The 12,608-nt window shown below is 55.3% G+C and overlaps 1 protein-coding gene across 3 annotated transcripts in view; it reads right to left on the minus strand.

Annotated features, from left to right (window-relative positions):
• Positions 1 to 4,490: 4,490 nt before the first annotated feature.
• The window catches only part of KLHL29 (kelch like family member 29), a 225,665-nt gene continuing 217,547 nt past the window's right edge, over positions 4,491 to 12,608 (minus strand). For 2 of the 3 annotated variants that reach the window (XM_023756460.1, XM_006091709.3), the window contains exons 11-14: positions 12,391 to 12,571; positions 9,009 to 9,202; positions 8,509 to 8,653; positions 6,371 to 6,554 (exon numbers count right to left, since the gene is read on the minus strand). In XM_023756460.1, coding sequence (XP_023612228.1) covers positions 6,371 to 6,554; positions 8,509 to 8,653; positions 9,009 to 9,202; positions 12,391 to 12,571 — 704 coding nt within the window. Of the gene's footprint in view, positions 6,555 to 8,508; positions 8,654 to 9,008; positions 9,203 to 12,390; positions 12,572 to 12,608 lie in introns of all 3 variants that reach the window. The other variant, XM_023756459.1, reaches the window with a different exon arrangement.

Genomic DNA, 12,608 nt, shown 5'->3' on the forward strand with positions numbered 1-12,608 from the left:
CCCACTGGGGTACCTGGCCAGTCTGGCTGAGGGGCTGAGGGCCGTTTTCAGGCTGGCGGGTGACTGAAGCTCCCAACCACTCCTTTTTTTCTTTTTTTCTTTTTATTCTGGGCCAGCTTTAGCTCTGAGGCCTCTGCTGCTGAAAGCAGGTTTCTGGCCTTTGTTTACCTTCTGTATTTGATACAATGTTGCGGCCCGGCTGGCTGAAGCCCGGCTGACTAAAGCAGGTTTCTGGGGTTTTGTTTAGCTTCTATATTTGCAACATAGTTGCTTAGAGTTGCAGCTGAGAGGCTGGCAAGTCAGGCGGGGAACGTTGGAGTCCGCAGTCACTGGAGCAAGCAAGCCTCCCTGTTCACTTCAGTGCATGGCTGTCAACAGCCATCTTGGCTGGCAGTTAATTTGCATATCGCCCTGATTAGCCAATGGGAAGGGTAGCGGATGTACGGCTAATTACCATGTTTCTCTTTTATTAGATAGGATATTAGGATAAAAAGAGAGAGAAGCAATAAGACCAATAGATTAATAAACCCTACACAGGTCTGAATCTATGGGAATAATACAAGAGGAAGTTGGTATCTCAGATCACAGAGATTAATTAGGAAGAGCAATCTGTGTGTGTGTGTGTGTGTGTGTGTGTGTGTGTGTGTAGGGGGGAAGTTAGAGCTCTACTTTATATCCTATGTAAAAACATTTCAGGATAGTGGATTTAAGAAGGAAACATGAAAAATAAAAGATAGGTTAAAAGTAAATACAAGGTAATTAAAAACTATATACTCAGGATAAAGGAAGCCTTTCAAAACTATAAAAACTAGATTTGACTACATAGTAATTTAAGATTCTCTACAATGAAGAAAAAATTTACAACAAGACAAATGATAAACTGGGAGGAGATGTTTACCATCTATATAACTGAGAAAGGGCTACTAAAGGTCCTAAGATATAAAGAGGTCCCATAAATAAAACATAACTCAGTAATAAATAAAACACAACAAGCTACAAAGGATGTAAATAGGAAATTTACAGATACAAGTACAAGAGGCCAAAACATTTTTCATCTGTGATATAAGCAAAAACATTTTAAAGTTTGCCCGTATTTAGTATTGGTGAGGGTGTAGGGAAATGAAACTCCCATACACGCTGATTATGGCAGGATGATAAATGCTTTTAGAGCAATTTAGTGATATCCCTTATAGCGGAGCATGCTCAGTATGGAGGGAAGCACTTTAGCCTCCTGCTTCCTAGGGTACCGAGGTCACGATGTGCCCTTCGGGGTTGAGATGGTGCAGCCAGGCCGGTGTGCTCTCCCCGTTACTCTCCCGGGCCGGGGTTATGGCGGATAGGAACCCCTTAAGAGTTCATCGCATAGGGAGGCTCACAGGAGTTTCAAGAGAGACAGCAATGGGTGGGCTGGCGTTTTAGTGGACTCTCATCCCCCCAGGTTTCCTGGGTGAAGCCAAGCCGGGGAAGCCAGGTGTTGCCGAGGCTCTTACCAGGCATTCCCAAACTCGCTTCGGGAGAGGACCGTGTCTAACCCAGCTGACGGTCTCACATCACAGAACTCTCTTTAGTACAGATTCCTGAGAAGGGTGGGGAGGAGGAAGGAGCCTTCGTCTTGGAGTCCTAAGAGCTACGCACCTGCCCACAGGTGTGGAGAGGCTGTGATGCCACACAGGCCCCCCGGAGGCTCGCTGGGCTGCCCGACCCCTGATGGGCCTCAGACCCGTCTCTGCCTAACCCGAGGCCTCACCTGCGCAGGGGGAACCACCTCTGAGGATCGTTAGAGGATTGAGTGCGATGATGTATGGAGGACACGGGCCTGGTGTAGCCATGACTGCACAAGTCACTTAACGTTTCCGACCTCATTTCCTTTGAAAGAGTGAAGACGATGACCTGGGCCTTTCAGGGTAATTGAGGGGGTACAATGGGATAATGTGTGCGATTGTGTTATATAAATACACTGAGTTTCATCAGAGCAGACCTTCACGAGGATCTTGGTCACTCACTCAGAGTTTCAGCACTCACACATCATCCCTCCTTCGTTTTGTCCTTTTCATCTTCATTGACCTGAGATTGAGGGTTGATGTTCTTGTTTTCCATGCGCTGAAAGATATAATCCATTCACTCCCAAGCCTTTAGGTTTTTTTAGAAAACAATCTTGTTTATTACTGGCATCATTTTCTTATATGTCATTCTTTGTTATTTTATTCTGAACCCTAACTTTGCTTATGGTGCCCAGAGTAGGAAATAATCTTTGACAGTTTGTTAGGCTGTAGGGGAACGATTACTTTCTGTCCCTCATTCCCCATTAAAAAAAAATATATCTTTATTATAAGAGTAATGCCATCACTTTATATACATTTTAGATGGAAGGAAGAAGGTAGAAAAATTGCCCACAATCCCATTGGGACAACTATTGGTAGTGTATGACTGTGAACCTTCACTTTTCTATAAATATTTTACGTATCTTTACGTACATACCTTCCATAACCACAGTCATATACAGTATGGATCTTGCTTTTCTTCCTCGGCCGATGTTTTCTCCGTGGCTGCATGTCTTTGGTGTCCGTCTCGCGGATTGTGAGGGTCCCGGGCTCTCAGTGCTCAGCACGGTGTCTGACAGATGTGAGCGTCAGCCGGGACTCACCCGGAGTTTGTATCATTTCCTATCGATGCCCAGACGTGGGTTACCCGGGTCAGGTGCTCGTCAGGCTTTTGAGACAGGGCACTTGCCACATGGCTTCTGAAAAGGGCCGTTTCTGCTCACAAAGCCCTTGGCACGCCTCGAGGCTTCCCCATCCTCCAGGTCCCCTCCCACCCTTTGTCTTTAGCTTTGGTAAGCAAGCTGATTTAGCAGGTCAAGATGTTATTTTAAGTGTCATTATTTAAAAGACTACCAGTGTTGAACTTTTTTGTTGAGTGTTTACTAGCAATGGTTTGTTCTCGTGGGGTCTCTTTATGACCTATTTCACAGTTGGAACCACTTAAAACGTTCTTATTGAATTACATGGGCCCTTAAATAAAGACATTAGTCCTTTGTCACAGGAACTGCAAGCATTTTTCCTCACTTAGTCTTGTTTTGGCTATGTGTTTTTTTAAATTCTCTCTCTCTCTCTCTCTCTCTCTCACACACACACACACACACACACACACACACACACACACACACACTGTGAGCCGCCTCCTGTCTGAGGCTGTCACAGCCACCTGCTTACCATCCATGCTAGTTCTGACGGTAGCACCCTGAGTCCAGCAGGAGAGACCCCCCAGCCTCATGGGCTCCTAGCCGAGTGGACACGTGTCCGGCACGGGAAATGGGATGTGCTTACCACCCCGGAGTGCCGTGTGAAGGACACGGGCTCTTCACAGACCAGGGAACATGTTTCCCTTGATTTCGGGAAGTAGAGTGGACAGGAAGGAGCTGAGAGAACTATTGCTTGGGTTGGATGACAGGCTCTATTTCAGCTCTTCACAGCTGGGACCCTCCAGCTCTCCTTCCTTTCCTCTAGGACCCGTGCTTCTGAAGAGGTCCTGGCAGATACTCACTTGGCATCGAAGGCCTCAGCCAGGCGCTCTGGGCTCCCATGCTCCCCCACCCCCGCCCAGCTTTTCCAGACTGTTTTCCGGCAAAGAGACACGAGGTCCCGAGGAGGTTTGCGGATTAAGAAATGCTGATAACCCCACCTTCTCCTCCTCAACGTCTTCCCCTGCAAGAGGGTGCGATCCTGCCTGGTGGATTACCCGTTCGCCTTGGGAAGCCTTGCATGGGCCTCCTTAGCCAAGTCCGTCTATGTGACGTGCTAGCCAACAGCCTCGGGGGTGACGGAAGGCGGGGAGGCCACCCAGTCTGAATTTTACGATAGAAGCCACGCCTTGCTGTTCTTCTGGAGGAAGTATGTTGTGTTTCTTCTCAGGCTGATGAGTTGGAGTGGCCAGGTGGCTTTGGCAGCCCCTCACTAAGGATGCCAGACACGGGGGTTAGACCAGGGGGAAGCTAACTTTGAAGTGTCTGGTTGCACTAGTATAATAGAGCACTTATGCCCAGCCGGTGTGGCTCAGTGGTTGAGCACTGACCCACGCACCAAGAGGTTGCTGGTTCTATTCCCAGTCGGGACGCATGCCCTGGTTTCAGGCTCAATCCCTGGTGGTGGTGGGGCTGTGTGGGAGGCAGCCAGTCGATGTTTCTCTCTCATATTTCTACCTCTCCCTCTCCTTCCCTCTTTAAAATCAATAAAAACATTAAAAAAAAACCACTGACAACTGAAGGGAGATCCTCAGAGTCATTCCAGACTGCTTGCAAGTCCCTTTCATTTTGGCCTTTAATTGCCCTTTATTCTTGACGTCCTTCCTGCCCAGGAGTCCTATCCTTTTTCCTCATCGAGGTCTGCGTGCAGGTCTGTGACGGAGCCCACGAGGGAGAAGGACCCACACTGGGCTTTCTCATCACCGTGGCCAGGATGAAGGCACACGAAGACATGACATGGACTTCCGGGTCTAGATCTATAAATATATTTATTATAATATAACAAGAACTTAACGATAAACATATACTATGTACAATACCATTACAGAGAACCCTGTTTATATCATTCACAGAAATAGCCAGTTTTGCTCCAGTGTGATCAGTGAGGAGAGAAACGGAATTTCAGTGCCACCTGTGTTGAGTCCTGCTGACCGCTAACACCTCCTTTGGAGGCAGACGCACACCAACGCGAACGTTAGCCCTGCCCCGGGCAGTTAGAAATTTGTGCTCCAGTCCTTGGGTTCACACTTGCACCCTGTTTGACATAAATACTGTAAATGACATACAACGTATGTAGTTTTGTGCTTATTACTTTTTAAAAGAATAAATAATATTAAAAACTGCATCACGAAGCTCGGTGTCTCGTCCGAGTGGGAGCCACACCTGTCCGTGCGAGCATGAGACTCGGTCGTCCTCGCGGAGAGACGGGAAGCGTGGCCTGGCCTTTGCTCCTTACCAGTGGCTTTTTATTATTTTATTTTATTTTTTAAATCATGAAATGCAAGTTGACTTCCCAGATATAAAAATGGTAAATGTGTATTTGGTACCGACTTCAACTAAACAGCGCAGCGGCGGCGGCCTTCTTCCTGCCCTGGCGTGGACACTGACCCCCGCGTGAGGTGTGCGGGTCTGAGGACGGCCTTGGCGGGCAGGCCTTTCTCCTTGGAGCCCCGTGTGGCCGCCCTCCTGGCTTCCCTGTCTCGGGTTAATATGCTGCTAGAAGATTCTGCCCACGCCCCAGGCCTCGGCTGTCATGGCTCGTCTACGAAGGCTGCCCCACCCTGAGCGCGTGGTGGCAGGTGCCGTGCTATAGAGCTACGAATAGAAATATCAAAAATAGTCCCCCGTGCCCTGTGGACACGTCCTCCCGTCCTCCGCCCCGCCGGCCCGGGGCCTCAGCCTTCCCCCCAGGAGGGAGCTGGTCGTTTCCTGCTAGAACAGCCTCTTTATTGGACGATGTCCCCAGGAGGCACCGCTCGTAGGGGGCTGTCTGGGAGTTACTTTCTCTAAAAATAAAACGGGTGCCTCTGTGCCACCCAGGCGAGCTCCTCTCTTCTGCACGTAGAAAAACTAGAGCCCGTGCCACCCCGGCACGACCTCCTCAGAGCTCCGGAGCTCCCGCCTGCTCCCCGGCCTGGCCGCCTCCTCTCCGTACTTAAAAATAGCCTTTTGTTTATCAAGAAAACGCCTTGGAAATCTAAATACTTCATATTGGATAAGAGAAAGCTAGCACGATCATCCGGCCCTTCTGCAGCAAAAACATGGTAGAAGAACCTGGGGAGGACAGACGCTCTCCCAACGGTCCCTACGGCTGCCCCTGCGGCGGCTCCGGCCACAGCGGGCCCTGCGCTGCGCATCCCGCCCTCTGCTCTCGGCCACTGGGAGTGTAGGCTGGTTAAAAACAAAACAGGAATCAAAGTGATAAGGACACTTTGATCTTATCCCAAGGGAGCCTGACGCCTACTATTGTTATAGGATAACTGATCTGTGATGGTCTAGGGGTCCGGCTTGCTCTGCAGGAAGGAAAAAGCAGCTGCTCTCTCCCAGTTGAAAAATATGTGAGACTCTATTGCACCGGGCAGAGTGAGCGCCTCCGTCAGAGCAAGTCCTTCCGCGGAGCCCGAGGCCGCCCTGGAAGGTGGGTCCCTGTGGTCCGAGCTAAGCCCGGGTCCCCCACAGGCAAGGATGACTTCCGACAGGACATTCGATGCAGAGGATCCGAACGCCGAGCGCAGCGAGTCCCCCGGGTGTGTCTGTCGGCCTCTTGTGGGTGTTGCTGAAAACTGATCCTGTGAGGAGCGCGTGCCTCACCAGACTCGTCCACGGTCTCGCGTGGCTGTCCCGCCGACGTCAGCCGCTCTGAATGTATTTCTTTATCACGACGCAGCCGTGTCTGAACACGGGGCAGGGCATGTGGGGGAGGAGGGTCCAGGTGTTGGTGGCGGGCTCGTAGGCCTCCATGTTGCCCAGCGCCGGCCCCTCGCTGCTGACGATGCCCCCGGTCGCATAGATCTTGCCGTCGAGCACCACGGCACTGCCGGGGGGGAAGCGGGGAGAGCGTCAGCCATGGAGCTTCCGCGTGGACCTGGAGACAGAGCCTCCCTCCCCGTGTGTGGCCGCTGCTGCTGCCCTTTTGCAAAAGCCACACGGGACCTGGCTGCTCTCCTCTGCCCTCTGACCTCAGCTCTACAAGAAAAACATCTTTCCCCACAGCCGATCAGGACGCCATGCGGCACTGCCCTTGGCACTGGGGTGACACCTGCATACTGGGTGCCCAGGGCCTGCGGGACTCACTGAAGATGAACAGCCTCCTGTACAGGCTCTCGGCTCAGCTCAGCGCGTCTCCGCATTTCCTGATGCCCAAACCGGGCCTTCCTACGGCTCAGATCCTGTGGGCACGGGACTCACTAGGAGGCGGCAGACAGGAGCCGGTATAACTGAGCTCGGCCCTGTGAGTGCGGTCTGCACCCTGGCCGAGGCTCAGAGTCACAGCTTCCTGCTGCGGCTCCTTAACTGAGGGGCAGGCGCGGCTGCCCACCCATGACTGCGGCCCGGGAGCTCCTGCGGGGTTACCACGTGGTCCCCGCGCCTCGCTCCCAGGCTTGGTCCTGGGGCTTAGCCAGCGGTCGCTCCTGTGAGCTCCCCACGCTGTCCTGTCTGCACTTCCTCCTTTTAGCCGCCCCTCACGCAGACCCACACATCTAGCCCCGATTGCCCGCTTACTTGGGCGAATGGCCATTTCTTCTTGGCTGTCGGCTGAGCAGATACCCTTTGCACGTCTCCACCCCTTTCTGAAGTTCCCAGCCTCCAACAGAGCACATCAGTCGAGAGTCTGCTCAGTGTCTACTGAAGGCCCCTCAATTGCTCCACGTCATCAGGGTCCCACACTCCTCCCCTTGGGGCACAGCTTCTCCCTGCTTCTCTTGCAAGACCCAGCTCAAACCTCCCCTCAGCATTTCGTCTTTCTGCGCCCGCGTTGAGTCTCAGGTGAGGTCTGGGAGTCCTCCCACAAGCCCTGCTCAAACTCCAGCTCCTTATCAGGGGGAGTGCAGTCGGAGCTGCGACATGAGGAGAACTGGGACCTCCGTGAGGCCAGACACTCAGCAGTCGTCCCGTCCCACTGCCTGGTTCATGGATAGGACCTGGGGGGGGGGGGTTCCCTCTCCAAGGTCACACCACAGGCTGCAGCAGCTTTTAGCTTTTCTAGCTATGCCGCACAAACAGCAGGCTCTGCATAGTGCGTCACGCTGTCCGCACTGAGGACTGGTGACCACCTCTGCAGGGGCTGAGCTGTCTTCACACACCATCTGCTAAGGAAATGCTAAAAGGGGGTCTTGGGGCTCTTTCGTTGTCCTCGTTCCTCTTAGTCCAGGAACAAGGGGTGGAGGCGCAGGTCTGTGTCTCACTGCCCAGGGGAGTTAGTTTTCCTGGGCCACGGGGCCAGGACGACTGGGAACCAAGCCACACACTGACCTCTCCCATGTTGTCCTGGGGGGGGGGCGGAGCTGGTTCGTGTGTGTTTCTGCCCAGGCAGCTTTGAGGCTCTGGGTGCCACTTGCTGGGCCCGGCTCCAAAGGGCCACCAGGATCATGGCACCATCGGCACCCCCAGAAGCTGCTTGTCCCCGGTAGGGCTTGGGGCTGCCTCTGTCTGCGATGGGCAGGTGGTCCTGGGGGAAAGCTGACCTGCAGCCCCACCCTCCCCCCCACCCAGGGAGGTGTGGCCTCGAAGGACCCGGGCAGGTCCCCGTAGGAAGCCCTTCATTCCGGCTTGGAGATGGGGCTGGGCTCTGGGCCAGGGGCTGCCCCAGGCGCTTCACTCTGCTGGGGCACCAATGCCCACACCCGTGTTTGTCGGGGCCGCTGCTCTGGGCCCGGGACTCCCTTTGGTCAATGAATGGAGGTCACTCATTGCACTCAAACCTCTCCTACTATCCCACCCCCCTCCCCTCCTCCTTCCCACCTTGGCCGAATCGCCCGCCTGCTCACCTGCAGAACTGGCGAGAGTGATTCATGTTGGGGCCCGCCTTTATGTTCCCTTTTTCCGGGTCGTAGATGGTGGTGGCTCTGGCGTAAGCCCCACCCAGGATGAACACGAAGCCGTTGAGGGTGACGGCGGGTGCGTACTTGTTGTCTGTGGGGAGAGCAGGCCAGGCAGGTCAGGGCGATGCTCTGGCCTTCTCTCCCCTTTTCTTCCCCAGGGACCCCCCAGGGGAAGGGAGCTGGAAAGGCCCCCGTGTCACTGACCAGCCTGCGGACAGGGCCCAGGGCCAGGAGGCACCTGCACATAGAATAGCTTGCCCTGGGTCCAGGGGGTGGGATCCGCAGCCGCTCGTGGGCTGGGGTTCGCCTGCCCCTCCCGCCACTGGCCTTGGGTTCACGGGAGCACTGGGCTGAGCCCGCCCTCTGGGCCTGGGCTATTGAGACCCAATAAAAGGACGAGGTGGGGACGCTGCACTGCCCTGGGCCGAGGAGACGCTGGTTCTCACCGATCATTGGGGACTCGATGAAGCTCCACGTGTTGGTCTGTGGAACGAAAGACTGGAGGACGCCCGCGGCGCGGCCCGCCTCATTCACGCCACCGAACACGTAGATCTTGCCGCCGCAGACGGTGGCTGCTGCAGAGTGCACGGCCTTGGGCAGCGGGGCCACGGCCTCCCACTGGTTGGTGATGGTGTCATACCTGCGGAGAGAGGAGAAACCGACCCCAGGGTCAGAGTGGGCCCGGTGCGGGGCAGGGGCCACACGGAGGCAGCAGATAGCGGGCGCACCACCGTCTGCTTCCTGCCCTGGGCACCCCTGGCACAGCCCGAGCTCACACGGCTCGGGGCCCTCAGAGGCGTCACTCAAGGCCACCGGGGGGCTGGCCTTCCTCCCAACCTGAGAAGTGAGGACCAGACAGGGGGACGTGAGAACAGGAAGCAGCGGACAGGAAGAGGGGAATCGGGCCTGAGCAGACCGGGCAAGGAACTGGGATCTTTCAGGTCTTTCTTCCTGGACCCAGGTCTCAGCGTCCGTGCCGTGTTCCTTGTGCACTGACCTCACCAGCACTCGCTCCAGACCGCCCAGCGCCGGCCCGTCCACACTGCTGGCTGCTTTTCCACGTGCCCGGGACGCAGGGCGGACCTCCGCTGCGGGCTCGCTGCTCCGCTCCCGGGGCCCCAGCACCTCTCTCCTGGGAGCACCCTGGGCCCTCTTGTTCCCATGCACCTCCTTGGAGCATGAGCCGTAACCAGTCACAGCTCAGTGACCCTGGAAGACAGCCCCTGGCTCTGGGAGGGGGACGAGGGGACCACTGTGGTACATCCAGCTCTGGGCTTGTGCAGACTCGGCATCTGAGAAGAGGCGGAGGTCCTGACAGGGCAGCAGGGCTTGACTGAATTAGCCCCAGTTGAAGATGTGCTAATTGGTGATGCAGTAAGTGTCTTCTTGTCAGAAGTTCAGGTGTCTGTTTTTTAAGCCGGGATGGCAGAGATCCAAAGAGCTCTTGAGAAGGGGCTGGAGTCGGTCGGGGATTGTGTGGCTTTCGGTATAAGGCACGTTCCGCCAAAGGCAACTCTCCCTAGAGCTTGGTAATCCAGGTGGCTGACTGCCAAGCCACAGCCCTCAGTCCCCTCACACCCTGGAGGATATGCTAATGACATGCAAATGACCCCGAGGAGTGTGGCGCTCCACTATGCTATCATTTATTCAGTAACCACAGCTCTGTGATATATGGCTATAAAATATTAGACCCAGTGATTTATGTAATGATATCATGTATGTTTGTCTATTGTACTATTGTTTTAATCTATAATTACATAATCTTGCTCTATTCCTGTAATACAGCAATGTAATCCTATATAATAAAAGCCTAATATGCTAAGTGTCTGGTCGTCCCGTGAGACATTCAAACAATCAAAGCATAATATACTAATGATATGCTAAGGCTGCTCAACTGCTCACTATGATGTGCACTGACCACCAGGGGGCAGACAGTCGACTGGTCGACCAGTCGTTATGACGTGCACTGGCCACCAGGGGGGCAGATGCTCAACGCAAGAGCTGCCCCCTGGTGGTCAGTGCGCTCCCACAGGGGGAGCGCTGCTCAGCCAGAAGCCAGGCTCACGGCTGGCGAGCGCAGCGGTGGTGGTGGGAGCCTCTCCCGCCTCCACGGCAGCGCTAAGGATGTCTGACTGCCGTCAGTCGGACATCCCCCGAGGGCTCCCAGACTGCAAGAGGGTGCAGGCCAGGCTGAGGGACCCCCCTGAGTGCACGAACTTCGTGCACTGGGCCTCTAGTATAATTATAATGCACCATATATCGCATTCATTATCAATATAAGAGCAATTTGTACCATTAGAGCTTCCTGGGGAACAAAGCACCCTGTTTCTCATCATTGCCACCATGTGCCACAGCACTTGACTTGCCCAAAGGGCTCAGCTCTGCCCCTTGGGAACCCTGCACCTTCCACCTCACTTGCACTCACACCACCCAGGGGTCTTCAAGTTTGCGTCCAATCCCTACACGGCAGCTGGCAGACCCAGGTGGCTGACAAAGGGCACCCTGTTGTCCTGGGCTGCTCCTCCGTCACCTGAGTGCCAGGGTGTCTGGTCCCTCTGTGCCCACCCCCGGGGGAAGCCGGGAGAGCCTGTTCCCAGGTCAGGGAGAACGGCTCCCGGGCCCAAGGGCAGTGGAACGTATCCAGCTCCTGGTGTATTTGATCCTCAAACAAATCCCTGTATTTATCAACAAGTGTAAGTTTGCAAAACGAGTACTCAACGTCTTAGGAGATTAAAAATAGCTGACAGCAGCAAGCCGGATGCCAGCTCTAGCTCAGCTTACTCCGACCTAGAAAATGTCTGCTTCATGCGCTTATTACTGGATGACAAACGAGTGGAAGCTGGGCTTCTGGAAGGCCTGGGCGTGGTGGCCGAGCAGTGGGCCCGCCGAAGGCTGTCAGCATCGGCGCTGGCCCGGGGTCCACGGCAGGATCAGCATCTCATCATCACACGGGATTCCCCGTGATCTCCGAGCCAATATGACAATTAAATGCTGTTTCCGAGCCAACGCTGGGCTCCACGCGGGGAGTTAAACGCCCGTAGTGAGCACACCGGCCCGTCTCACTCTGGAACCATCTTCGCCGGAACATTTGTCAAGTGTCCAATTAGCCAGCGAGGGAAAGGTCCACACTGAGGGGTGAGTGTGACTCCCTGGGCAAAGGGCTGTCACTCGGGGATATCTGCTGTCGGAGGCAGCTGGTGACGTGGGCGGGGAGGTGGGCTGGGGTGCGGGGAGGCCGCGGGAAAGGGCTCCGGGGATCTTGGCTGTGTCCTGGGCTGGAACTTGGGGCCAGCTCAGCCCAACTCGTCACTCTCTGGGGCGTCTGTTTTCCTAAAAGCAGAACTGCCCCGAAGGCGTGTCAGAAGCGGATCTCCTGGTCTGTGTGGGACGGAGGGAGAAGGGGGCTCCCAGGTGTGTAACCCCACACCTGGCAGGGACACGGAGGCACAGCCATCGGAAGGGCACACATTTGGGCCAACGGTTCCTGCTTCCCCTTAAATTCTAGCGAGTCCAGTCCCAGTGCCTTCCCGCCAGCTAAGCCCTGCCTGGGCCTCCCAACCCTGGTCTCAGGCTCCCACTTGTCTGCCACCAGGAGGGGCTGCGGGGACAAGAGTGTCCCATGTCAGCGGCCGGCAGCTGTGGGCCTTCTACCTCCCCTCCCCAGTCCTCTCCCTCTGCTGTGTTCGAAGAGCCTGGGCATCGCCTTACAAACGTCCAAGCTCTAGTGGCTCGGGGGGTGGGTGCTGGGAAGGAGGAGCAGCGAGATTTTAGCTTTTGGTGAATTTCAGAGGACGCCCCCTACCCCCGTTGTGACTGTGGCCCCATCACCTCTCCACGTGGTCCACGTTGCCGGCCACGCCGAGCCCCCCGAGGGTGTAAATCTTCCCGTCGTAGACCAGGCTGTTGTGCCGACAGCGGGGGACCGTCATTCTGGAGACGAGGTTCCAGTTGTCGAGCAGGGACATGTAGCACCAGACGTCGGCCAGCGTCACCCCTGACTCCATCCCACCTGCAGCGGGGGGAGGTCCAGAGAGCGGGGGGTGGGG

The sequence above is a fragment of the Myotis lucifugus genome, unplaced genomic scaffold (genome assembly GCF_000147115.1).
Source record: "Myotis lucifugus unplaced genomic scaffold, Myoluc2.0 scaffold_94, whole genome shotgun sequence".
Lineage (NCBI taxonomy): Eukaryota > Metazoa > Chordata > Mammalia > Chiroptera > Vespertilionidae > Myotis > Myotis lucifugus.